Consider the following 27,208-nt stretch of genomic DNA (forward strand, 5'->3'; position numbering starts at 1 on the left):
AGACTATCGTTGATTGGCTCTCTGAGGGCTGCGAGGATTGGGCCTAAGGGGACTTTCCGCCCTGAACTGGGCGGGACCCGCCCCTGCGCCCGTCCCTGGACTACACCTCCCCGCATACCTTGCTTCCCGCGCCGGGGTGGATCCCGGCTGAATTCCGGCAGCACGTCTGCGCGCTGCCGCTTCCTCTGTCCTCTTCTGAGCGCGGAAATTGTTGTCTTGGTTACAGGTCCTAACGGTCCCCAACCTCAGATTCCTTGTTGAAGGACTTCAGCCTGAGCTTCTAGTCTGGGCCCGTCTTCAGCTCCTCGAGTTGCGGTTGTGGCGGCTGGTCCAGCCTTCAACGTGGAGTAATTGAAGGTTTCGAGGTAGCTTGCTTGCCTCTTCCTTTCCCGCGCGGGGCGTGGAATCCTCCGACGCTGCCAATTTTGGGTTTCATTCTTCACGCGGCACGCGTGGGCAATCCCAATCCCTGATCCTTTGTAATCCTGGAGCTGTTACCTGTATTGAATTTCTTCTCTTCTTACCCCGTTTCCTTTAGAGAGGAAGGAAGCCGGTCCAACTAAATTTCCTATCGCTTTCCCTCTACACACCTTTTTCTAATCTTTATGGAAAAACTGATACCTACAATACTGTAAAATTTTTGCGTAGTATTTTTTAAAAAGCAGTTATAAAAATTTATCCTGAAAGGTTAAGAAGTTCAAGTTGTCTTGTTTTCATTAAGCTAACGAAGTCTTTAAAAAAAAGTTTATTTCACTGTTCCCTTTTTTCCTACATTTGGGGTCCTTCAGATTGCCTAGTCATTACTTAGGGAATCCTTAGTATCTCTTTAGTATACTTCATGCTTATCATAGAGAATATTTGAGTACACTGAAAGTAATATTTTTAACCTACAGAAAATTGAAATAGAATTGGAGAAGAAAACTGACTCATAATAATAAAAAAATGTCTCGGAAAATTGCCAAGGTATCCAAAAAAGTGAACATCTCTAGCTCTCTGGAATCGGAAGATATTAGTTTAGAAACAACAGTTCCTACAGATGATATTTCCTCATCAGAAGAGCACGACGGTAAAATCAAAATCACCAGGCAGCTAATTGAACGTAAAGAACTACTTCATAATATTCAGCTACTGAAAATAGAGCTATCCCAAAAAAATATGATGATCGACAATTTGAAAGTGGATTATCTTACAAAGGTAAGATCAGATGTAAAATTTGTTATCCTTATGTTTTACTGTCTTCAAACTGAAGATAAATATTACTTGAAATTTTATATTTGTAATCTGAACTTGAAGTGACACCTAAAAAAATTGCAGTTTTTTGCATAATGTAAAAAAGCTGTTTTTGAAAGGAGGGGGAAGTGAATAATATTTCTGTGTCCAAATAAAAAGTCCTAAAAGGAGGGGTCTGTTTAAAGGTGAGCAGGGATGAGTTGCTTGTGTAGTCTCAATTTTTAAAGTCTAGTATGTGTGCAGTATATTTTCTTAGGTGTTTTTTCTATCCAAGCTGTTTTCTGCTTCACTGAGAATTAACCCTGATGTCGTTAGTTTGATAGGAATAATCAAGAGCAAAGTTACATTACTGAATCTGTATAGTCTCTGCCCTGGAATTTGGTTTCTTTGGTATCTTTCTATTTGATAGTCATTGTGTCATAGCACTAAGTATAAATTTAGTTACTATAGTCTTTAACAAGTGATGTTTGCCAAGTAAGCAGGAATATACTGGTCCTTGTTTTCCTCCTTTGTGTGGGTATTCAGTTACAGAGCATTTTGTGTAAGATATGGTAAAGTCACTAGCTATAGGAAATTTATAGTGATTTCAAAAAGACAGGAGACACTTAATTCTTACTATTTCTACCTCAGAGAAAATTTTTCCTTTGCAAGAGTAAATCCTCCACCTTTGCTCTTGATCCCACTTCTTCCTATCCCCTCCTGTTGTTTCAGCTATACCTTCTCTCTTTTAAGTCAGTCTCCTTTTTTAGCTCTCACCTATGTGTACAACATACTTCACTATCTTGAAATTTCTTGACCATGACTGTCTAGGAAAATGAAGTAACCTAAACCCCAATGTCTTGGTGAAGTGAAAAATAGGTCAGATGCATTTAAAAAAGTATTAATAGCTAACATTTACTGAGTGCTTATTCAATGCCAAACGCTATTCTATGAACTTCTCGTGTGTTATCTCATTTAAGGTTCACAACAACTCATAGGTAGAGGTGCTTTTAGGGGGCTCTTCCCTGACTCATCATATTAAATGAATCAATAGAATAATTTAGACTAGTTCCTGATATTTAGTAAGCACACAGTAAGTATTAGTTACTGTTACTAAAATTATATCCTCATTTTTTTAACCCTTTATTTTGTGCCACATAGATAACGTGTATTCGTTTATATGGCTACCTGACTTTGTTTAGTTGTTTGGTATTTGTCTCTTAATAAACTGTGCAGTTCATGAGGACAGAGGCTTCTTTGTATTCACTCTTCTGTCTCAGCAGTTAGAACAGTCCCTGGCACACAATAAGTGCTCAGCTATTTCTTAAATGAGGGACTGAATCCCATTTTGCTCTTGATGAAATAGAACCACAAGGGGCTAGCAGCGTACAAGACCATTCAGATGAAAGTGCTGGAGCCAGGTGGGTTCACACAACGAAGTCTAAAGCCCATATTCCACCCAAGTGAAAAGAAGGCTGAGGTAATCTCCCATTCATTTAACCCACCCATTCAGCCAGCAGATGTTATTTTAAGTGCTGAACTACAAATGACATCCAGACTTACATTTTATTTGACCACTTCTTTTTGTTTGCAGCGTGAATTGTATGCAGTTGTAAGTGGCTTCTCTCCTTTTTAAAGTGTGAGGTTTACATTATAGAAATGGTGGCTTATTCATGAGAGGGTCTCCGGTGCTACAGATCAGAGCTGCAGTTCTAGCTATACACATTTTGGGTTTGAATCCGAACCCTAAGAGTTACATTGGGCAAAGTCCTTAACTTTTTTACTCTGATTTCCTATAAAATAAGAGTACTAATAGTATTTACTTCATGGAGTTGTTGGGAGGATTAAATTAATCAATGCACATAAGCTCTTAGATGCCTGATGTATAATAAATAATAGTAGCAGCCATACTTAACTTATTCATCACTGTATTACTATTTTTGTACCCCGTGATGCTGAGTAGTTTTTTATTGTGGTGGTTTTCTAGTTGTACTGCAAATGTAGAACACTGAATTAGTCACATTCCTAAGTTTATTACACATAATCATCACTGATCTTTGCCAAAGCCACTTTTTATTTTGCATATATATTTTTTAATCCCCCAACTCACTTCCCTTCCTCCCTCCCTCTATCCTAATGTAACTATCCTGTTTATACTTTTTTTTAACATTTATTCTTGAAATGAGTATTTTTCTTATTTTTTTCCTTTGCATAGATGTAAATTGCATGTTTTATTTTAGATTTTAATCTCTTTTAGAGGTGTCTTCTTTTCAACTGTACTGTTTTTAAATCCGTTCATGTTATTATGTACATCTAGTCCTTTGCTTCCAACTAATACATAATTGTCTATGCGCATCAACCAATCTATCCATCCTCTCTCACAGTGGTAGCCACCAGATTGTCTCCAACTCCTTGCCACCACATGCAGCATTAGCCTTCTTTAGACATTTCTCTTCTTGACCTATATGAACATTTCTTTGATGTATATACTCAGGAGCAGAATTTCTGGCTCACAGGGTACATGTGTGCTTAATTTAACTAAGAGTACTGCCAAATTGACCCTCCAGAATAGCTGCCTACTCTACATTCCCATGTTTTTTGTCTATGAGCACTAGGGTTATCCTGCTTAGAGACCCCTTAGGTCTCTTCATATGTTTGCTGTCAAATATATGAAGAACTTTTATATGGCAGAAGAATTAATCTTCAATAATTCATCATATCCAAGGCACCTTGACTGTGACATGGACCATTATGTGTATTGTTATGGTTAAAAACTGCCAAGTTAAGCTGTTATGTGCTGCAGATTACTAGATCATTCCAGTTTCAGAGATGAAAAATGTAAGAAAGTGTGAATCTGGGATCAATGCAGGAACAGTGTTTTTTGCCATTCATTCATTCTGCAGAGGTTACTATGTGTTAACATCAATAGGGATACAAAGGTGAAAATCTCACATTGAAGCATTAGTGCAAAAAAATTAATTTCTCTCACTAAACTATATAGTTCCATGATAATGATTGGAAATCACAGGAAAGGTAGATTTCTGCTGAATATAAATCTGTTCTTACGGTTGACATTTAAGTGGCCTAATTTTAAGGTGCTGAGCTTCCTGTCATTGGAAGCACTCAAATAGTCCTTAATGGTGAAGTGTCATGAATATTATAGGTATTTCTGATATGAAAAAACATTGAACTAGCTGTCCATTGTTTTGGGGATTAGGAAATTCAGTTGTTAGTACCAGAGACTTAGAAATGGTAGCTGCCTATAACAGAAATGTGGAAATTGTAGCTTAAGCAAGATAAGGATTTTGTTTCTCTGGTGTAACAGGAACCTAAAAATAGGTTATTTAGTCCTGGTATGGTTACTCCTTGACATCAAGAGGAACCCAGGAGAGAGAGGATTAAAGATGGCAGCATGAGAGGTAAGACAGGAGCTTCCTCCTAAAACCACATATAAAACAAAAATATAACTAATACAACTAATCCTAAAAGAGCAACAGGAAAGAGGACTGTGCCAGATTGCATACACCTGGAGAAAAGAGCAGACCTCACAGAACAGGATTGGGAGCTTTCATGATCGTCAGGCGCTCCAGCACCCTGGCTGGCTACACAGCTCAATGGACTCCCTCCGTGATACGCAGCCTACTGTGCCTTTCTCCCAGCCAGCCTCACCTGGCTCGCAAACCAACAAACTCTACCGTGGTGTTAGGACAGCCAGAGGGAAGATCTGTCTACAGCAATTACAAACACAAAGCATAGAGGCTTATACCTGTGTGTTTGGAGCACTGGTTCAGGCAGTGGAGACAGGCATAGCGGCCGGGAAGCAGGAAACAGGTCTTTCCTCCCCCCAGGCACCAATACCACTTCCCTGCGACCCTGGACATTGCTTCAGGGGATGAGCAGCTCCAGAGAGTAGAGCTTCTGGACACGAGAGGGTGCCATATAGAAATATGAAACAGCAAAGAAACCTGCTTCAAAGTAAAATTATTAATACAACTCCAAAGAAAGATTTAAATGACATTGACCTCATGAATCTTCCAGAAAGGGAGATCAAAATAAAAATCATTAACATGCTCATGGAGGTATGGAAAGATATTCAAGAACTCAGGAATGAATTCCGGTCGGAGATCCAATTGTTGAAAAGCACAATGGAGGGTATTGAAAGCAGATTAGATACGGTGGAGGAGACGATAAATGAAATAGAAACTAAGGAAGAGGAATATAAAGAAGCTGAGGCATAGAGAGAAAAAAGGACCTCTAAGAATGACAGAATATTGAGAGAACTGTATGACCAATCCAAATGGAACAATATTCTCATTATAGGGGTACCAGAAGAAGAATAAGAGAGAAAAAGGGATAGAAAGTGTCTTTGAGGAGGTAATTGCTGAAAACTTCCCCAATCTGGGGAAGGACATAGTCTCTCAGGCCATGGAGATCCACAGATCTCCTAACACAAGGGACCCAAGAAGACAACACCAAGACATATAGTAATTAATATAGCAAAGATCAAGGATAAGGACAGACTATTAAAAACAACCAGAGAGAGAAATAAGATCACATACAAAGGAAAGCCTATCAGGCTATCATCAGACCAGAAGGGAGTGGCATGATGTATTTAATGCAATAAAGCAGAATGGCCTCAAACCAAGATTACTTTATCCAGCATGATTATCATTTAAATTTGAAGGAGCAATTAAACAATTTCCAGATAAGCAAAAGCTGACAGAATTTACCTCCCGTAAAACATCTCTACACTGTATTTTGGAGGAACCCCTATAGATGGAAGTGTTCCTAAGGTTTAATAGCTGTCACCAGAGGTAATAAAAACACAGTAAAGAAAGTAGAACAGCTAATTACTAAGCAACTGCAAAATTAAATTAACTATCCCCAATAAAGTCAATCAAGGGACAGACAAAGAGTACAGAATATGATACCTAATATATAAAGAATGGAGGAGGAAGAAAAAGGAGAAAAAAAAAGAACCTTTAGATTGTGTTTGTAATAGCATATAAGTGAGTTAAGTTAGACTCCTAGATAGTAAGGAAGTTAACCTTGAACCTTTGGTAACCATGAATCTGAAGCCTGCAATGGCAATGAGTACATACCTATCGATAATCACCCTAAATGTAAATGGGCTGAATGCACCAATCAAAAAACATAGTCACTGAATGGATAAAAAAACAAGACCCATCTATATGCTGCCTGCAAGAGACTCACTTTAAACCCAAAGACATACACAGACTAAAAGTGAAGAGATGGAAAAAGATATTTCATGCAACTTAATAGGGAGAAAAAAGCAGGAGTTGTAGTACTTGTATCAGACAAAATAGACTTCAAAACAAAGAAAGTCACAAGAGACAAAGAGGACATTACATAATGATAAAAGGGTCAATCCAACAAGAAGATATAACCATTACAAATATATATGTGCCCAGCACAGGAGCACCTACATATGTGAAACAAATACTAACAGAATTAAAAGGGGAAATAGAAAGCAATGCATTCATTCTAGGAGACTTCAGCACTCCACTCACTCTGAAGGACAGATCAACCAGACAGAAAATAAGTAAGGAGACAGAGGCCCTGCACAACACATTAGGACAGGTGGACATAACAGATATCTACAGATTTCTATCCCCAAAAACAGCAGAATACACAGTCTTCTACAGTGCACATGGAACATTTTCAAGAACAGATCATATACTAGGCTACAAAAAGAGCCTTGGTAAATTCAAAAAGATTGAAATTTTACCAACCACTTTCTCAGACCACAAAGGTATGAAACTAGAAATAAATTACACAAAATGAAACCCCCCCAAAAAAGGAGGCTTCACAACATGCTCCTAAATAACCAATGGATCAATGATCAAATAAAAACAGATCAAGCAATATATGGAGACAAATGACAACAATAATTCAACACTGCAAAATTGGTGGGACACAGCGAAGGCCATGCTAAGAGGAAAGTATATTGCAATACAGGTCTACCTCAGGAAAGAAGAACAATCCTATATGAGCAGTCTAAACTCCAATTAATGAAACTGGAAAAAGAACAAATGAGGCCCAAAGTCAGTAGAAGAAGGGACATAATAAAGATTAGAGTAGAAATAATAAAAATCAAGAAGAATAAAACAATAGAATAAATGAAAGCAAGAGCTGGTTCTTTGAGAAAATAAACAAAATAGATAAACCCCTAGCCAAACTTATCAAGAAAAAAAGAGACTCTACTCACATAAACAGAATCAGAAATGAGAAAGGAAAAATCACTATGGACACCAGAAAAATACAAGAATTATTAGAGAATACTATGAAAAATTATATGCTAACAAACTGGATAACCTAGAAGAAATGGACAACTTTCTAGAAAATTACAACCTTCCAAGGCTGACCCAGAAAGAAACAGAAAATCTTAACGACCAATTACCAGCAACAAAATTGAACAGGTAATCAAAAACTGACCTAAAAGCAAAATCCCTGGACCAGATGGCTTCAACACAGAATTTATCAAACATTTAGTAAAGACCTAATACCCATCCTCCTTAAAGTTTTGCAAAGAGTAGAAGAAGAGGGAATACTTCCAAACTCATTCTATGAGGCCAGCATAACTCTAATACCAAAACCAGGAAAAGACACCACAAAAAAAGAAAATTACAGACCAATATCCCTGATGAACATAGATGCAAAAATACTCAACAAAATATTAGCAAACTGAATTCAAAAATACATCAAAAAGATCACCCATCATGATCAAGTGGGATTCTTCCCAGGGATGCAAGGATGGTACAACATTTGAAAATCCATCAACATCCTCCAACCACATCAACAAAAAGAAGGACAAAAACCACATGATCTTCTCCATAGATGCTGAAAAATCATTTGACAAAATTCAACATCCATTCATGATAAAAACTCTCAACACAATGGGTATAGAGGGCAAGTACCTCAACATAATGGAGGCCATATATGACAAACCCACAGCCAATATTATACTTAACAGCAAGAAGCTGAAAGCCTTTCCTTTAAGATCGGGAAAAGACAAGGATGCCCACTGCCCCCACTTCTATTCAACATAGTTCTGGAGGTCCTAGCCATGGCATTCAGACTACACAAAGAAATAAAAGGCATCCAGATTGGCAAGGAAGAAGTTAAACTATTCCTGTTTGAAGATGACATAATATTATACATAAAAACCCCTAAGGAATCCACTCCAAAACTGCTAGTTCTAATATCTGAATTCAGCAAAGTTGCAGGATACAAAATCAATACGCAGAAATCTGTTGCATTCCTATACACTAACAATGAACTAGCAGAGAGAGAAATCAGGAAAACAATTCCATTCACAGTTGCATCAAGAAGAATAAAATACCTAGGAATAAACCTAACCAAGGAAGTGAAAGACTTATACTCTGAAAACTACAAGACACTCATGAGATAAATTAAGGAAGATACCAATAAATGAAAACACATCCCGTGCTCATGGATAGGAAGAATTAATATTGTCAAAATGGCCATCCTGCCTAAAGCAATCTACAGATTCAATGCAATTCCTATCAAAATACCAACAGGATTCTTCAACGAACTAGAGAAAATTGGTCTAAAATTGATGTAGAACCACAAAAGACCCCAAATAGCCAAAGCAATCCTGAGAAGGAAGAATAAAGCTGGGGGGATTATGATCCCCAACTTCAAGCTTTACTACAAATCCACAGTAATCAAGACAATTTGGTACTGGCACAAGAACAGATCCATAGACCAATGGAACAGACTAAAGAGCCCTGATACAAACCCAACCATATATGGTCAATTAATATATGATAAAGGAGCCATGGACATACAATGGGTAAATAACAGCCTCTTCAACAGCTGGTGTTGGCAAAACTGAACAGCTACATTGAAAAGAATGAAACTGAATTATTGTTTAACCCCATACACAAAAGTAAACTCAAAAGGGATCGAAGACCTGAATGTAAGTCATGAAACCATAAAACTCTTAGAAGACAACATAGGCAAAAATCTCCTGAATATAAGCATGAGCAACTTCTTCCTGAACCCATCTCCTTGAGAAAGGGAAACAAAAGCAAAAATGAACTCATGGGACTACATCAAACTAAAAAGTTTCTGTACGGCAAAGGACACCATCAACAGAACAAAAAGGTATCCTACAATATGGAAGAATACATTTGTAAATGACATATCCAACAAGGGGTTAACATTCAAAATATAAAGAACTCACATGCCTCAACACCCAAAAAGCAAATAACCCGATTAAAAAATGGGCAGAGGATGTGAAGGGACAGTTCTCCAAAGAGGAAATTCAGATGGCCAACAGACACATGAAAAGATGCTCCACATCACTAATCATCAGATAAATGCAAATTAAAACCACAATGAGATATCACCTCACACCAGTAAGGATGGCCAGCATTGAAAAGACTAAGAACAACAAATGCTGGCAAGGATGCGGAGAAAGGGGAACCCTCCTACACTGCTGGTGGGAATGTAAGCTTGTTCAACCATTGTGGAAAGCAATATGGAGGTTCCTCAAAAAACTAAAAATAGAAATACCATTTGATCTGGGAATCCTACTCCTTGGAATTTATCCAAAGAATACAACTTTTCAGATTCAAAAAGACATATGCACCCCTATGTTTATCACAGCACTTTTTTTAATAGCCAAGATATGGAAGCAACCTAAGTGTCCATCAATAGATAAATGGATAAAGAAGATGTGGTACATATACACAGTGAAATACTATTTAGCCTAAGAAAGAAAGAAACAAATCCTACCATTTGCAACAACATGGGTGGAGCTGGAGGACATTATGCTCAGTGAAATAAGCCAGGCGGAGAAAGACAAGTGCGAAATGATTCCGTCTTTTGTGGAGTGTAACAATGAAGCAAAACTGAAGGAACAAAATAGCAGACTCAGAGACTCCAAGAAGGAACTCGTGGTTACCAAAGGGGAGGGCGGGTGGGGAGGGAGGGAGAAGGGGATTGAGGGGTATTATGTTTAGTACACATGGTGTGAATCTGTTGCATCTTACTACACTGATGGTCAGTGCCTACATTGGGGTATGGGTGGGGACTTGATAATATGGATAAATGTAGTAACCACATTGTTTTTCCATGTGAAACCTTCATAAGAGTGTATATCAATAATACCTTAATAAAAATTTTTTTAAAAAAAGAGGAATCCAGGCCCCTTTAAGCCTCTGCATAGGTGTTTTTAAAAAAAAGCATGTCCTTTTTGTGTCAAAATCTCAGATGGCTGCTCTACCTCCAGTATTACAGGCAGATATAAGGAGAAGAAATAAAAATGGGAAAATGGAGGCGGAGCCAACATGGTGGCGTGAGTAGGATGGTGGGAATCTCCTCCCAAAAACATACATATTTTTGAAAATACAACAAATACAACTAATCCTGAAAGAGAGACCAGAAGACACAGGACAACAGCCAGACTACAACTACACCAGCGAGAACCCAGTGCCTGGTGAAGGGGGTAAGATACAAGCCCCGGCCCGGTGGGACCCGAGCGCCCCACCCCCCAGCTCCCGGCGGGAGAAAAATATGCAGAGCGGGAGGGAGACGGAGCCCAAGACTGCTGAACACCCAGCCCCAGCCACCCGCACCAGAGCGCAGACACAGTGCATGCACGGTGGGCCCTGGATACTAGGGAAACAGGGCAGCAAGACCTCTGAGTGGGTGCCGAAGCTGATGCCCCTGTGACAAAGAAAAGCGGGGGCTTTTTGAAAGTCTTAAAGGGACAGGGACTTAACAGTTAGACGGAAACAACACAGGTCACAGTCCAGCAGCTGGAAATTACAGGGAAAACCAGGCGCACTAACGCCCTGGGCAACAGCTCTGAGACCCCTCACGGAGGTAAACAGCCAAACAGCCCCCCTGTCCATTACCCCTCCGGGCACTGTGAAAGCAGAGAAGCAGCCTAAGGCAAAACGCCCACAGAAAGGGACATTCCTCCATTCTGGCCAGGCAAGACACAAAGACCCAGTCTACACGCAATTACCCAACACAAGCCACTAGGGATCGCAGTTGTCCCAGTAAAGAAAGGCCAGTAGCAAGTGAAAAGTTTGGCCCTCCCAGCTGACAGTCAAAAGCACCTGTAAACATTAAAAGGCAAAAAAATATGATCCAGACAAGACTAACACAGACAGCTTCGGCATCTGCTATATCTTCCCCTGAGAAGGAATCTGGGGAGATAGATTTAGCCAGTCTTCCTGAAAAAGAATTCAAAACAAAAGTCATAACCATGCTGATGGACTTGCAGAGAAATAGGCAAGAACTAAGGAAGGAGTATACAGAAATAAAACAAGCTCTGGAAGGACTTCAAAACAGAATGGACGAGATGCAAGAGACCATTAATGGACTAGAAAACAGAGAACAGGAACGCAGAGAAGCTGATGCAGAGAGAGATAAAAGGATCTCCAGGAATGAAAGAATTTTAAGAGAGCTGAGTGACCAAACAAAAAGGAATAATATACGCATTATACGAATACCAGAAGGAGAAGAGACAGAAAAAGGGATAGAAAGTGTCTTTGAAGAAATAATTCCCGAAAACTTCCCGAAACTAGGGGAAGAAATGGCCTCTCAGACCACAGAGGTACACAGAACTCCCATGACAAGGGATCCAAGGAGGGCAACACCAAGACACATAATAATTAAAATGGCAAAGATCAAAGACAAAGACAAAGTATTAAAGGCAGCCAGAGAGAAAAAAAAGGTTACCTACAAAGGAAAACCCATCAGGCTATCATCAGACTTCTCAACAGAAACCCTACAGGCCAGAAGAGAATGGCATGATATACTTAATGCAATGAAACAGAAGCGCCTCGAACCAAGACTACTGTATCCAGCATGAATATCATTTAAATATGAAGGAGGGATTAAACAATTCCCAGACAAGCAAAAGTTGAGGGAATTTGCCTCCCACAAACCACCTCTTCAGGGCATCCTACAGGGACTGCTCTAGATGGGAGCACTCCTAAAAAGAGTACAGAACAAAACACCCAACATATGAAGAAGGGAGGAGGAGGAATAAGAAGGGAGAGAAATAAAGAATCATCAGACTGTGTTTATAATAGCTCAACAAGCGAGTTAAGTTAGACAGTGAGATAGTAAAGAAGCTAACCCTAAACCTTTCGTAACCACAAACTTAAAGCCTGCAATGGCAATAAATTCATACCTTTCAATAATCACCCTAAATGTAAATGGACTGAATGCACCAATCAAAAGACACAGTAATAGAATGGATAAAAAAGCAAGATCCATCCATATGCTGCTTACAAGAGACTCACCTCAAACCCAAAGACATGCACAGACTTAAAGTCAAGGAATGGAAAAAGATATTTCATGCAAACAACAGAGAGAAGAAAGCAGGTGTTGCAATTCTGATATCAGACAAAACAGACTTCAAAATAAAGAAAGTAACAAAAGACAAAGAAGGACATTACATAATGATAAAGGGCTCAGTCCATCAAGAGGATATAACCATTATAAATATATATGCACCCAATACAGGAGCACCAACATACCTGAAACAAATATTAACAGAACTAAAGGAGGAAATAGAATGCAATGCATTCATTCTAGGAGACTTCAACACACCACTCACTCCAAAGGACAGATCCACCAGACAGCAAATAAGTAAGGACACAGAGTCACTGAACAACACACTAGAACAGATGGACCTAATAGACATCTACAGAACTCTACATCCAAAAGCAACAGGATACACATTCTTCTCAAGTGCACATGGAACATTCTCCAGAATAGACCACATACTAGGCCACAAAAAGAGCCTCAGTAAATTCTAAAAGACTGAAATCCTACCAACCAACTTTTCAGACCACAAAGGCATAAAACTAGAAATATACTGTACAAAGAAAGCAAAAATGCTCACAAACACATGGAGGCTAAACAACACGCTCCTAAATAATCACTGGATCAATGACCAAATCAAAATGGAGATCCAGCAATATATGGAAACAAATGACAACAACAACACTAAGCCCCAACTTCTGTGGGACACAGCAGAAGCAGTCTTCAGACGAAAGTATATAGCAATCCAAGCATATTTAAAAAAGGAAGAACAAGCCCAAATGAATGGTCTAATGTCACAATTATCGAAATTGGAAAAAGAAGAACAGATGAGGCCTAAGGTCAGCAGAAGGAGGGACATAATAAAGATCAGAGAAGAAATAAATAAAATTGAGAATTATAAAACAATAGCAAAAATCAATGAAACCAAGAGGTGGTTCTTCGAGAAAATAAACAAAATAGATAAGCCTCTAGCCAGACTTATTAAGAGGAAAAGAGAGTCAACACAAATCAACAGTATCAGAAACGAGAAAGGAAAAATCACGACGGACCCCACAGAAATACAAAGAATTATTAGAGAGTACTATGAAAACCTATATGCTAACAAAGTAGGAAACCTAGGAGAAATGGACAACTTCCTAGAAAAATACAACCTTCCAAGACTGACCCAGAAAGAAACAGAAAATCTAAACAGACCAATTACCAGCAATGAAATTGAAGCGGTAATCAAAAAACTACCAAAGAACAAAACCCCCGGGCCAGATGGATTTACCTTGGAATTTTATCAGACATACAGGGAAGACATAAAACCCGTTCTCCTTAAAGTTTTCCAAAAAATAGAAGAGGAGGGGATACTCCTAAACTCATTCTATGAAGCTAACATCACCCTAATACCAAAACCAGGCAAAGACCCCACCAAAAAAGAAAACTACAGACCAATATTCCCTGATGAATGTAGATGCAAAAATACTCAACAAAATATTAGCAAACCGAATTCAAAAATACATCAAAAGGATCATACACCATGACCAAGTGGGATTCACCCCAGGGATGCAAAGATGGCACAACATTCGAAAGTCCATCAACGTCATCCACCACATCAACAAAAAGAAAAACAAAAACCACATGATCATCTCCATAGATGCTGAAAAAGCATTTGACAAAGTTCAACATCCATTCATGATAGAAACTCTCAGCAAAATGGGAATAGACGGCACGTACCTCAACATAATAAAGGCCATCTATGAAAAACCCACAGCCAACATTATATTGAACAGCGAGAAGCTGAAAGCTTTTCCTCTGAGATCGGGAACTAGACAGGGATGCCCACTCTCCCCACTGTTATTTAACATAGTACTGGAGGTCCTAGCCACAGCAATCAGACAAAACAAAAAAATACAAGGAATCCAGATTGGTAAAGAAGAAGTTAAACTGTCACTATTTGCAGATGACATGATACTGTACATAAAAAACCCTAAAGACTCCACCCCAAAACTATTAGAACTGATATCGGAATACAGCAAAGTTGCAGGATACAAAATCAACAAACAGAAATCTGTGGCTTTCCTATACACTAACAATGAACCAACAGAAAGAGAAATCAGGAAAACAACTCCATTCACAATTGCATCAAAAAAAATAAAATACCTAGGAATAAACCTAACCAAGGAAGTGAAAGACTTATACTCTGAAAACTACAAGTCACTCTTAAGAGAAATTACCGGGGACACTAACAGATGGAAACGCATCCCATGCTCGTGGCTAGGAAGAATTAATATTGTCAAAATGGCCATCCTGCCCAAAGCAATATACAGATTTGATGCAATCCCTATGAAACTACCAGCAACATTCTTCAATGAACTGGAACAAATAATTCAAAAATTCATATGGAAACACCAAAGACCCCGAATAGCCACAGCAATACTGAGAAAGAAAAATAAAGTAGGGGGGATCTCACTCTGCAACTTCAAGATCTATTATAAAGCCATAGTAATCAACGCAATTTGGTACTGGCACAAGAACAGAGCCACAGACCAATGGAACAGACTAGAGAATCCAGACATATATGGTCAATTAATATTTGATATAGGAGCCAGGGACATACAATGGCGAAATGACAGTCTCTTCAACAGATGGTGCTGGCAAAACTGGACAGCTACATGTAGGAGAATGAAACTGGACCATTGTCTAACCCCAAAAGTACAAAAGTAAACTCAAAATGGATCAAAGACCTGAATATAAGTCACGAAATCATTAAACTCTTGGAAAAAAAAATAGGCAAAAACCTCTTAGACATAAACATGAGTGACCTCTTCTTGAACATATCTCCCCGGGCAAGGAAAACAACAGCAAAAATGAACAAGTGGGACTATATTAAGCTGAAAAGCTTCTGTACAGCAAAAGACACCATCAATAGAACAAAAAGAACCCTACAGTATGGGAGAATATATTTGAAAATGACACATCCTATAAAGGCTTGACGTCCAGAATATATGAAGAGCTCACACGACTCAACAAGGAAAAAACAAATAACCCAATTAAAAAATGGGCAGAGGAACTGAACAGACACTTCTCCAAAAAAGAAAAACAGATGGCCAACAGACACATGAAAAGATGCTCCACATCGCTAATTATCAGAGAAATGCAAATTAAAACTACAATGAGGTATCACCTCACACCAGTAAGGATGGCTGCCATCCAAAAGACAAACAACAACAAATGTTGGCGAGGCTGGGGAGAAAGGGGAACCCTCCTACACTGCTGGTGCGAATGTAAATTAGTTCAACCATTGTGGAAAGCAGTATGGAGGTACATCAAAATGCTCAAAACAGACCTACCATTTGACCCAGGAATTGCACTCCTAGGAATTTACCCTAAGAATGCAACAATCAAGTATGAGAAAGATCAGTGCACCCCTATGTTTATTGCAGCACTATTTACAATAGCCAAGAATTGGAAGCAACCTAAATGTCCATCAACAGATGAATGGATAAAGAAGATGTGGTACATATACACAATGGAATACTACTCAGCCATAAGAAAAGGGCAAATCCAACCATTTGCAGCAACATGGATGGAGCTGGAGGGTATTATGCTTAGTGAAACAAGCCAAGCGGAGAAAGAGAAATACCAAATGATTTCACTTATCTGTGGAATATAAGAACAAAGGAAAAACTGAAGGAACAAAACAGCAGCAGAATCACAGAACTCAAGAATGGACTAAAAGGTACCAAAGGGAAAGGGACTGGGGAGGATGGGTGGGTAGGGAGGGATAAGGGGGGGGAGAAAAAGGGGGGTATTAAGATTAGCATGCATAGGGGGGTGGGAGAAAGGGGAGGGCTGTACAACACAGAAAAGACAAGTGGTGATTCTACAACATTTTGCTACGCTGATGGACAAAAACTGTAAAGGGGTATATAGGGGGGTCCTGGTATAGGGGTGAGCCTAGTAAACAAAGTATTCGTCATGTAAGTGTAGATTAATGATAAAAAAAAAAAAGCAGTTCCTGTGTGGTGACCTCCAATGAGTTCTACACAATGATATAAAGGGCATATAAAAGTGTAGGCAAAGGTTCTGTTTGTGTTTATACAGAGGATCAAAGCCTAATTGGGCTACCCCGAAAATGAACTAAGATACGATATGAAAAAGAACTTCCAATATCAGCACTCTCTGGAAGACTCATGCCAGAAGATGATCATCAAAAAACACCAACAAAGATCCACGCACTGCTACAGGTGTAGATGCACTCATCCCACTAATACCTGGACTTGCCATATGAATGAAGAAGGAGATATCTAAGCTGGCCTGTGCATACAGTAAAACAACAAATTTGACTGGGTCTATACTGTTGGAACTCAACCAAGAATTAGGAGAAGTGCAAATTGTAGCACTCCAAAATCTTACAACTACAGACTATTTACTGTTAAAAAAACATATGGGATGTGAACAGTCCCCAGGAATGGGTTGTTTTAATTTATCTGAATTCTCTCAGACTGTTCAAGTTCAGTTGGGCAATATCCACCATATCATATATAAGTTTTCACAAATGCCTAAGGTGCCTAACTGGTTTTCTTGGTTTCACTGGAGATGGCAATTACAGGTATGCTTTAGTTACGTAACTGTATTCCTATTATGTTAATGTGTGTGCACAATTTAATTAGTAGTTTAAAACCTATACATGCTGAAGTTACTCTACAAGAAGATATGTGAAAGAAATAATCAGTCTTCCCAGGTTTTCTTCCGCCTGCTACTTCTATAGCTTTTCTTCTTCCTACCTAATTACAACCCTTAAATAGAATTCGTGCCACATATCGAATTTACCGGTTATCATAATTCTTCCAAGTGGTAAAGACACCTCAAGACAAATGCTGTTCATAGAAGCCACAGGGCATAAATCTGCAAAGAAGTAAAAAGCTAACCTTTTCAAACAGTAAGGCTTCTCTCTCACTTACCAACTTTACATTTCCCTGTATGGCTCCGGAAGATGACTGGTTAGCCAGAGATGGGTAAGATTCCTCAAGGGAGGAACAACCTAAGACAGGCACAGTCGCAGGGGGGCCATCAGGTGAGAAATTGGGGATCAACAGAGGTGAGGCTTAGAACCTCATTCGCCCTGTTTTGAGAGAAATCTTCTGCATCCGTGGATGTTTTATTGCCCGTGTCTTGCTTGGATTAACACATACTCTACAGGTACACACCTGATCATCTACATTTGCTCTCTTACAACACTAAACTATGTTTTCTTCCTTTATCTCGTATCTATCTACCACTTCAGCATTTTATTAAAAATAATAATAATAAAGAGAGAAATGTGGTATCCACATATAATTCAAGTATAAAAATCAAATGAATATTCATATTTGAACTGTTTAGAATTCATAATGCATGAGCAAAACCGAAAGCTTCTGTGATGACTGCCCCTGTAATGTTCACCATGTAACTTATTCACTATGTAAGAATTTGTACTCCATGTAGGAACTTGTTCATTAAGCTTCAAAAGATTGGAGACTGACGAAAATTAGGCTTGGGGTGGCTTAATGATTGTGCATTGAGCATTGACCCCCCTATACAGAATTTTATTGTTGTCAACAACCATTTGATCAATAGATATTAGAGATGCCCTCACACACACACACACACACACACACACACACAAATATATATATATATATATATATATATATATATATACACACACGCACTTCCAATTGTAAAATAAATAAGTAACCGGGGTGTAATGTATAGCATAAGGAATATAGTCAAAATATTGTAACAACTTGGTATGGTGATAGCTGGTACCTAGAATTATCATGTATATAAATGTTGAATCACTGTGTTGTACACCTGAAACTAATGTAATACTGTGTGTCAACTACCCTTCAATAAAAAATTATTATCCAGAAAAAAAAAAAAAAAAAGGAAACAGAGGATAAAGGAAGAGCCAATGCAAAAATGAGTTATTGAGATGGCAGCCATTAAGGGTGACCCAGTGCTCAATTTGTTGAGCTACTCCTTAAACAGCCATAGGAACTACACCTGAGAACTGTTAGTTCTGTAGGAGAGAGAAGGAAGAATTTGTCTAATGGTTTCCATTTTTTCATTGGTTAAACGTTAATACTATAGAGCATCAACTCTCTCACACTTCTGGATTATACATCTGAGCGCTCCCAACAGTTTCCTGTGGCATCCTCTGCCTCAGCCTCAATAGGGTAGCCTCTGGGCAGGAGTGAGAAGTCTATGGTTAAGCCTGGAGAGGAAGCTCTGTCAGGTCATGTCAGTGGATGGCATGGGGAGCCTGGAGTAGCTACTATGTAGATGTGTCTGTCTGTAACCAGTGCCTGCAGACCCCTGTGACCTCAGAAACAGAGCAAGCCACTGCTTGGGCTATTCTGGTCAAAAGGCAAGTGGTCAGATCTGGGGAATGGAGATGGGACACTGTATATATATTTTACAAAGCCACGTTTATAAAAAAAAAAAAAATGGGAAAATGGAGCACATGCTAAATGAGTCAGTACCCATTAAAGAACATTCCCAGAAGCTCAAGCCAGTGACCTCAGTTAACTAGAACTAGATAGCATGACCACCCCTAGCTGCAAGGAGTGGGAAGCTGGGAAATGTAAGTTTGTAACCAGACACATTGTTGTCACTAATAAAAGTCAGTTACCATCGAAAAGGAAGGCTTGATTTGTAGAGACGAGTAACAGCTTTTTTCTACTCAATGTCTTTTTTAGTTAGAAGTTAATTGAATCTACGTAATCTAACATCTTTCCACAACAGTATGGTAGCGATACAATGTTTATGTTTATTACACTTTATTACTAATGTTACAGTTACTGTGAATGCCTTTACCCATGTGGATTTGATTCTTCCGTGTCTAAAAACAGGAACAGATCTGTCTAAGGAAACTTCGAAAGTATTGATTCCCACCTCACACTCAGCTGCTTTCTGATTGAATTTAGAAGGCTAACTGCTTATAGGTCAAGCTTCCTGATTCTAGAGAATTGTTGGCTTCACCCTGTGCCTTAATCTCCTCCCTTACTTCAATTCTTTATTCATTTCCTGTTTACTCTTCTTGCCCGAAGATTTTTAAATGCCTAAAACTTGTTACTTATCTCTCATTACAGGTCTATGGGTTACTCACTGCTTAGGAAATGAAGGAGTGAGCGCATATCTTCCTAGCTTGATTATCTGTGAGTTAAGGGACTTAATGTAGAAATCAGTTGAAATTGCAAAAGTTGTAACCCTAAAAAAAGTAGAAGCTTCCATCCTTGTGCTAACAGTATTCTTGATTTGCAAAATAGTTCTGAGGAATATGGTTCTCATTTGTTGATTTGAGGCATGTTGCTGGGAACATAGCAATGAATATGAAAGTCTCATTTTTTATGGAGATCACATTGAAGTGGTAGACATGATCAAAAAACAAACACCTTGCCTTCAGGGTCATGTGACATAACATCACTTTGCAATGGGAATTTTCTCCTTTAGATAAGAATTCAGCAAAGTTTCTCTGTAAAAGGCCAAACAGTAAATATTTTATGCTTTGGAGACTACATATGGTCTATTACATATTCTTTTTCTTTTTTTTTAAACAACCTTTTACAAATGTTAAAACTATTCTTAAGCTAATAGGCAGTACAGAAACAGAACATGGGCTGGATTTGACTAAGCAAAATTGTTTATTAACCTGTGTTGTAGATTATGTAGTCAGAGAAGTCTTTGGCAGATGTTAGACAATCAGAGCTGCATGTCCTCATTGCATATTCACAATGGCACTGAAGTAATAGACTGAGGGCAGATAAGGTGAGCAGAAAACAGTTGGGTTATAAGTTACTGAGTTACGTTAAGATTTTTGGGGGGGGCTTCATCTACTGGAGCCATTTCTGGAGAAATAGAAGGCTGGGAGAAAACTGTTAAGAGGATGTAAAATGTAAGTTCTATTTGAATATGTTAAACTTTAGATTCCTGTTAGATTCCTATATGGAATTACCAGAGTTTAGGAGGAGTCCACAATCAAATGTGTGTGGGTTTGTAGGTGGATGTGTGTGTGTGTGTGTGTGTGAAAAAGAGAGAGAGAGAGAGAGAGAGAGAGAGATGCATTGGCATATCAACGGCACTTAAAGCCATGGGTTTGGATGATGTTTCCTAGAGAGAGCAGAGGCCCCAAGTCACGTGAAGTCCAACATTTCAATATGGGGTAGAGGAGGAGAATCCAGCCAAGGAACCTGAGAAGCTTAACAATGTCCAGTGAGTTAGCAGGAAACCAGAGAGGAGTATGATGAAAGCCCAAACAGGATGGAGTGGTCAGCTCTGTCAAATCATGCTGTCAAGTAAAATAAATATGCAGAAATCATCATTGTTTGGGGCATTACGGAGGTGACTTTGGCAAGAATAGTTTTACTGGAATACTACAGGACCAAAACCATACTGAAGTTTTGCTCTGATGGTGAATAGAGAGATGGTACTGTAGCAAAGGAACTGGTGTGATCAGGGGAGTGCTTGTTGTTAGTGCGAGACAGAAGTAGTAGTTTACTTAATGATAGAAATGATCCAGTAGAGATGGAGAATTTGATGATGGAAGAGGAATTCACTTGAATGTATGAAGGGGCGGTTAAGTTAATGTTTTAAAGGGTGAACAAGAATTGCGTGGGTTGAAAGAGAGTAGAGAATTTTCTAAGTAGACTAAGAGTGCATGGAGGCTTAATGCAGAGTGCAGCATATTTGGGGAATGGCAAGAATTTATTTTGCCTACAATAGTTTCTTTTTAAGCTAGTGATAAGAGAAGGAGTGGCAAAAGCCTGATCAGGAAGGACTAGTATCTTAAGCCAGAAAGTTTGGGATTTAATCTGAAATTAGAGAGGATCTTCTGAAGGATTTAAAACTGGGGAAATAAATTTTTGATGGCATTTATAAAGGTAAGATAAAGGAAAATAGATTTGGAGGTTGACAAAACCAGAGGCAGGTTTTTTTTTCCTCCATTGTAATAATCTGGGAAAGAGAAGGATAATAGGGGTCGAAATGAAGACTTGACAGTGGGTATTTTAGAGGATGGTACAGTCTTGACAGCTCTTTGAGGTAAACTCAACAACACCAACAAAGTGGTGTGTGATCAGAGTAAGCACTGAGGAGAACTAGGCATAGCAGACGTGACTCAGATTTTTTTGCTTTGGAAACTAGGGAGATACAGGGAGTATGAGATGAGGTGTGGATGACTAGTTCCTTTGGGCATATGTAGCATCTCCTGTGTGGTGGTTATTTGAAGATATGGTGTAGTTGGACATAGGCATTTGAAGTACAAATGCAGGGCCTGGCCTGGAAATAATTACCTGGGCAAGGCAGAAAAAGAAAATCTCAATTGTCAGTGGGCTTTGCAGTGAGAGTGGCTTAAGGGGAAAAAATAGCCTTAATGACAGCCTGGCAAAAAACCATTTATGAGGCAGGAGTTTCAACCATATGTTTAAAAGCCATTTATATGAACAGACTTTGTAGTTGTAGATTCACCGTTGCAAAAAAACACTCTATTCATTTTTAGCCTGTTTCTTTTAAATGCTTTTTTATATTTAGTATTTTTCAAATAGGTTTATTTAATGATAAATTTGAAAGTTGACCATATAATTTACCTTTTTCTCTTCATTAAGATTGAAGAATTGGAGGAGAAACTTAATGATGCACTTCACCAGAAGCAACTACTAACACTGAGATTAGACAACCAATTGACTTTCCAACAGAAGGATGCCAGGTAAGTTTTGAAAAAGCGACAATACCTATTTGTCAGTTAAAAGTAATTTTATTATCTGTTCATGCTGGTGATTGTAAGCTAAAATACAAATATTTTAAGTCCAAGATGGTAATAATTTTTTCATTCAGACCAACAGAAAAGTAGGTTACTTGGTGCAGTGCACAAAACATAAAAAGTCAGAATTCAACATTGATTTAACAAACATTGCCAGCATAAGTGAACCAAAAACAGCAATGAAAGCTCTCTTAAACGTGCTACCACTTAACCTGCTGTCTGGATCACCCCTTCTTCATTTGCTCTGTAAAACACACTGATTCTCATGGCCCATTGAGTTCTGGTTTAAAGTACCTTTTATTTTTCCTACATACTTTCTCTAGCCCTGTGTGTGCTTAGTTAGAGTCCATTGTGTTTACTGTGAAATAGGCCTATACCAATTATACTTGTTATATAATTTGATTAAAATTATAGGAACTGTGAAATGTGAGTCCAAAAGAAGATGTGTCATTTCTATGAAAACTATAATGAATTCTTTGAAACAATTCAGTAAAAGTGATTAATTAAAGAATCTTCAAATTAAGTGAAAGCAAGACATTTAAAGGTTGAGGACAAAAATCAAACATCCATAAAAAGTATCCTCTCAAATTTCTTCCCAAGTGTCTTTTAAGGTAAAGAAATTGAATTTGGAAATCATGAACAATGTTGTAAAAAAATCAAAGCATACCTAGGTACTTAAAAAATCTGAACCCTATGTAAAAAAATGTGGTAAATGAATGATTCTTTGTATGTTTTAATTAGAAGTAAGTATGTAAAGTAGGTATCTGCTTTAAGATGTCACTATTTAACCAATATTTTTAAAAATTAGCTGACAACTTCCTAGTAACTATCACATTAGATCAGTGGTTGTCAAATTTTAGTGTCCATTGGAACCACCTGAAGGACTTGTTTAAAAGATTGTCTGCCCCATCCCCAGGTGTTTTGATGTGTGTTGTCCTGAGAATCTGCGTCTTGCCAAGTTCCCGAGTGATGCTGATGGTGGTCTGGGAGAACCACTGCCTTCAGTAGTAGGGCTTCCACTCTGTTCTTGAGACATTGGTCAGGTGGAGTGATGCTGAGAGGACTGTAAAGAAGCTATTGAAATATTCCCCTTGTTAGCTGGTGTTGGTAAAAGGTGGCTGGATTCTGAATATATTTTGAAGGTAGCGCTGATAGGATGTCCTAATGGATTAGATGTGGGGCTTAAGAGAAAAAGAGGAGTCAAGGATTGTGCCAACATTTTTGGCTTGAATAAATGAAAGGGTGGCATTGCTGTGAACTAAAATGAGAAACCACAATGGAATAGATTTGTGAGTGAAGAGCAGGAGTTCAGTTTGGGATGTGTTAAGTTAGAGTTGTCTTAATAGAATCTGTGTGGAGGTATATGAAAAGTCTGGTCCAGAGATACCAATCTGGAAGTCATTAGAATATGGACAGTATTTAGGTTGTGAGACTGGATGAGTTCTCCAAGGGAGTGAGTATAGACAGAGAAGAGGGCCAAATACTCCAACACTCAGACAAACCAGTACAGGAGACTGAGAGCACACCACCAGTAAAATAGGAGAAGAATTAAGTGTGGTGTCTGGGAAGCAGATGAAGAGAGTGTCTAAGGAGGAAGAGATCAGTTGTGTCAAGTACTATCCTTCGGGCATGTATGAAAAGAACTGAGAACTGGTCATTAGCAATCTGGTACGTCATTGGTGACCTTGAGATTTCAGGGGAAAAGATGAAAAACCTAATTGGCGTTTAAGAGGAAAGGCACTGAGGACAGACTTCAACGAGGTTTGCTCTGTGGAGGAACAAAGGGCGCAGTGACAAAGGATTAAGAGTTGCAGTTTTTGTTTGCTTGTTTGTTTTAAGATAGGAAAAATAACAGTGTGCTTGTATGTTGATGGGTATGGTACAGTAGGGAGGGGAAAAAATCTGTGTCATCCTGTTCAAAATCTTTGGATGGGCAACTAACAGTAACAATGACTGCTATATGTATTCTTTGAGAATGTATACATGTGGATTGCTGTTTTCATTACCTCAACGGTTGAATGAATACCTTATGGTGGTTTAATGTGGCCATCTTGAAGAGGTATACTTTAAAGGACCTAGATAAAGAGAAATGAAAATTACTTTAATGAGCAGGGTCCACAACGTGTAAGGCTTGCTACCTTAAGCAGAGGGAATGTATAATTTAAAAATCTTTTATTCTTTAATAATATCAATTTTCTAATAATTTCTCTGGCTGCACATTAGTACTCTGTAATTAGTATGGAATTCTCATTGCGTGTTTAACTGGTTAACTGAATAAGCATTTAGCTGGAGTCAAAAATGCTATTGAGCTCATTTCCTAATTTTGTTACCATAAAAAGGTAACTGAGACAAGTGAATCTCAAAGATTTTTTTAAGCTTTCCATAAATTCTCTTCTAATGTAGAAAATACCAAGAACTAATGAAACAAGAAATGGAAACAATTTTATTGAGACAGAAACAACTAGAAGAGACAAATTTTCAGCTAAGAGAGAAAGCTGGAGATATTCGTCGAAACCTGCGTGACTTTGAATTGACAGAAGAGCAATATATGAAACTGAAAGGCTTTCCTGAAGATCAGCTTTCTATTCCTGAATATGTATCTGTAAGTGTCTAGTATCATTTAAAAAAACTGCATATACTTTCAGATTAAAATTCTCCATTTATGTAGTAGCCATAACCTTTGAAGTACCACAGTGATAAATTACTTTATGGCCTTAATCTGAAAATGATGAATGGTGTTCAGATCACCAAATTTTAAAGGGTCTTGACTATTGATCACTGAAGTCAAGCAATAAATAGGGCTCTGAAGTTAATGGGTGCATAATCCATAAAAATTAATTATTGTATTATAAACGGATGGTTTATATGATATTCTCAGAATGTGAAATTATAAAGAGAACAGTTTAGTGGTGCCAGGTGTTAAGGGTAGTAGAGGACCAAGGAATTGGTGTGTTTATAAAGGACTAGGATGAGGGAGATCTTTGTGGATCTAGTTAAGGATCCCATCTGCAGTGTTGGCTACACAAATCTACATTTACAATTGATCCATGACAGTGACAGTGGTCTTCAAGTTCCTGGTGTCAGCATCCCTTTACACTCTAAAAATCACTAAGGACCCCGAAGAGCTTTTGTTTATATGGCCTATACCTATTAATAGTTACCATACTAGAAATTAATAACAGGTGTTTTTAAAATTCAAAGGTATGTAAGTGTACATTCCATTAACTTTAAAGGCAGTGATACACATCGTGTAGTCACTGGCAAACACCACTGAACAAGCATAAGAGAATGAGAGTGAAACAGACAAAAAATCTTAGCATTACTAGGAAAGTAGTTTTGATCTTATGAAATCTCCAAAAGGGTGTTTCAGAGTGGTGGAGCAGTTATCAGGGTTCCCCAAATCCCTGGTTGAGAACTGCTGGTTTTGTGATACATAGTGTCATTTCACCCTAAGAGGCTTGAATTTTTTCATCTGTAAAAGAATTAATAATAATAATAATAATAATAATAATAATAATAATAATACCTTCCTGTTGAGGTAATTGTGAAGATAAGCTATGTAAAATACATAGCACAATGCTTAGAACATAGTAAACAAATAATAAATATAACCTATTATTTCTACTGTAGTGGTGTTTGCTGCTCTTGGTTCTCATTTGGATAAGGTTGCCCAATTAATGATTTCCTATAAAATGAAGTGTTAAGTATTTGTCTTTTTATTCAAATTGCTCAGATATAATTTTTCTGTCTGCAGTGTACTGTCCAAAACAAATATCTCAAGTGCTGTCATTGAGGCTTTATCCATAGCAATAGCAAGTAGCCCATTAGTGGCAGTTATACATAGTTTTGCGTCCTGATTTAATTTTCCTCATATCTTTTGTTTCATAGACAACATTATCCTAACTAAGGATAATTATATGCAATGTAAGTTAATTATATGCAAACTCATTGTGCTGAAGATTAACCTTAGGATTTGGCTCTTAACAGATTTGGTACTACAGCATTGTATTAAAGAGTTTCAAATTATATGCCTATATAGTAGACGGGCCCTAATTGCCTTCTCATAATTTGCTCATGACTTCTTATTTTATAGGAGCTTGTCAAATGGAACACTTTACTAAAGTTAGGGCAGGCAAATTCCTCTGAGAATTATGAGTGGGAAGAGAAGCCTGAATTGAATGGAAGAAGTGATATAAAGATACCTCCTAATTCATCCTGACTATCCCTTACACAGCAGTGGAGCAGGAAGTCAAACTTTGCCAAGGGCCCAAAATGCAGGCTAATCATATATTTAGGTACTGGAGATAGAGCAGTATACAAACCATACAAAAACTCATGGAACTTACACTCTAGTGAATCAATACAGACAGTAACTACAAAGCTCAGGAATAGGAGCTGCCACAAGGTAGGAATTCTATTTAAATCATCTTAAGAGAATCCTGGAGGGCTTAACTGATAGGGTGATGTATGAACAGAGACCTGAAGGGAGTGAAAACATGAGCCATGCATTCTTATGTTGGAAGAACTTTTCTATCAGGAAGCAGCAAGAGCAAAACTCTTGAACACTTGATGTGTTCAGGAAGTAACAAGCAGTGTGGAGTGAGCAGAAGTAGGAGAGGAGGAGATAAGTAGCACACAGAGTGTGGAGTGATAGAAGAGAAAGAGACTGTGTCAGGGCTGGAGAGCTCTATAATGTGGGCCTTGAGGAGGCTTAATTGAACATTAAGACTTAAAGTATTAGTGGTCAGGGTCAATTAACAACTGTCTTGTTTAATTTTGTACAAACAAAACAAAACTTTATTGTACAGGAATATAAACTGAAACTCTTAACACTTTCTTTTTTACCATAATACTTTCCTTTTATTGCTGATAATTGAG

The 27,208-nt window shown here is 38.2% G+C and overlaps 1 protein-coding gene across 5 annotated transcripts in view; it reads left to right on the forward strand.

The window, feature by feature from the left end:
* Positions 1 to 95: 95 nt before the first annotated feature.
* The window catches only part of PIBF1 (progesterone immunomodulatory binding factor 1), a 258,434-nt gene continuing 231,321 nt past the window's right edge, over positions 96 to 27,208 (forward strand). For 3 of the 5 annotated variants that reach the window (XR_008994571.1, XM_036893740.2, XM_057494563.1), the window contains exons 1-4: positions 98 to 365; positions 894 to 1,194; positions 22,176 to 22,276; positions 24,734 to 24,932. Coding sequence is in view for 4 of the 5 variants with exons in the window: in XM_036893740.2 (XP_036749635.2) it covers positions 943 to 1,194; positions 22,176 to 22,276; positions 24,734 to 24,932 (552 nt within the window). In the remaining variant the exon portion in view is untranslated. Of the gene's footprint in view, positions 366 to 893; positions 1,195 to 22,175; positions 22,277 to 24,733; positions 24,933 to 27,208 lie in introns of all 5 variants that reach the window. The other 2 variants (XM_036893743.2, XM_036893741.2) reach the window with 2 other exon arrangements.

This window comes from Manis pentadactyla, chromosome 17 (genome assembly GCF_030020395.1).
Source record: "Manis pentadactyla isolate mManPen7 chromosome 17, mManPen7.hap1, whole genome shotgun sequence".
In the NCBI taxonomy this organism is placed as follows: Eukaryota; Metazoa; Chordata; class Mammalia; order Pholidota; family Manidae; genus Manis; species Manis pentadactyla.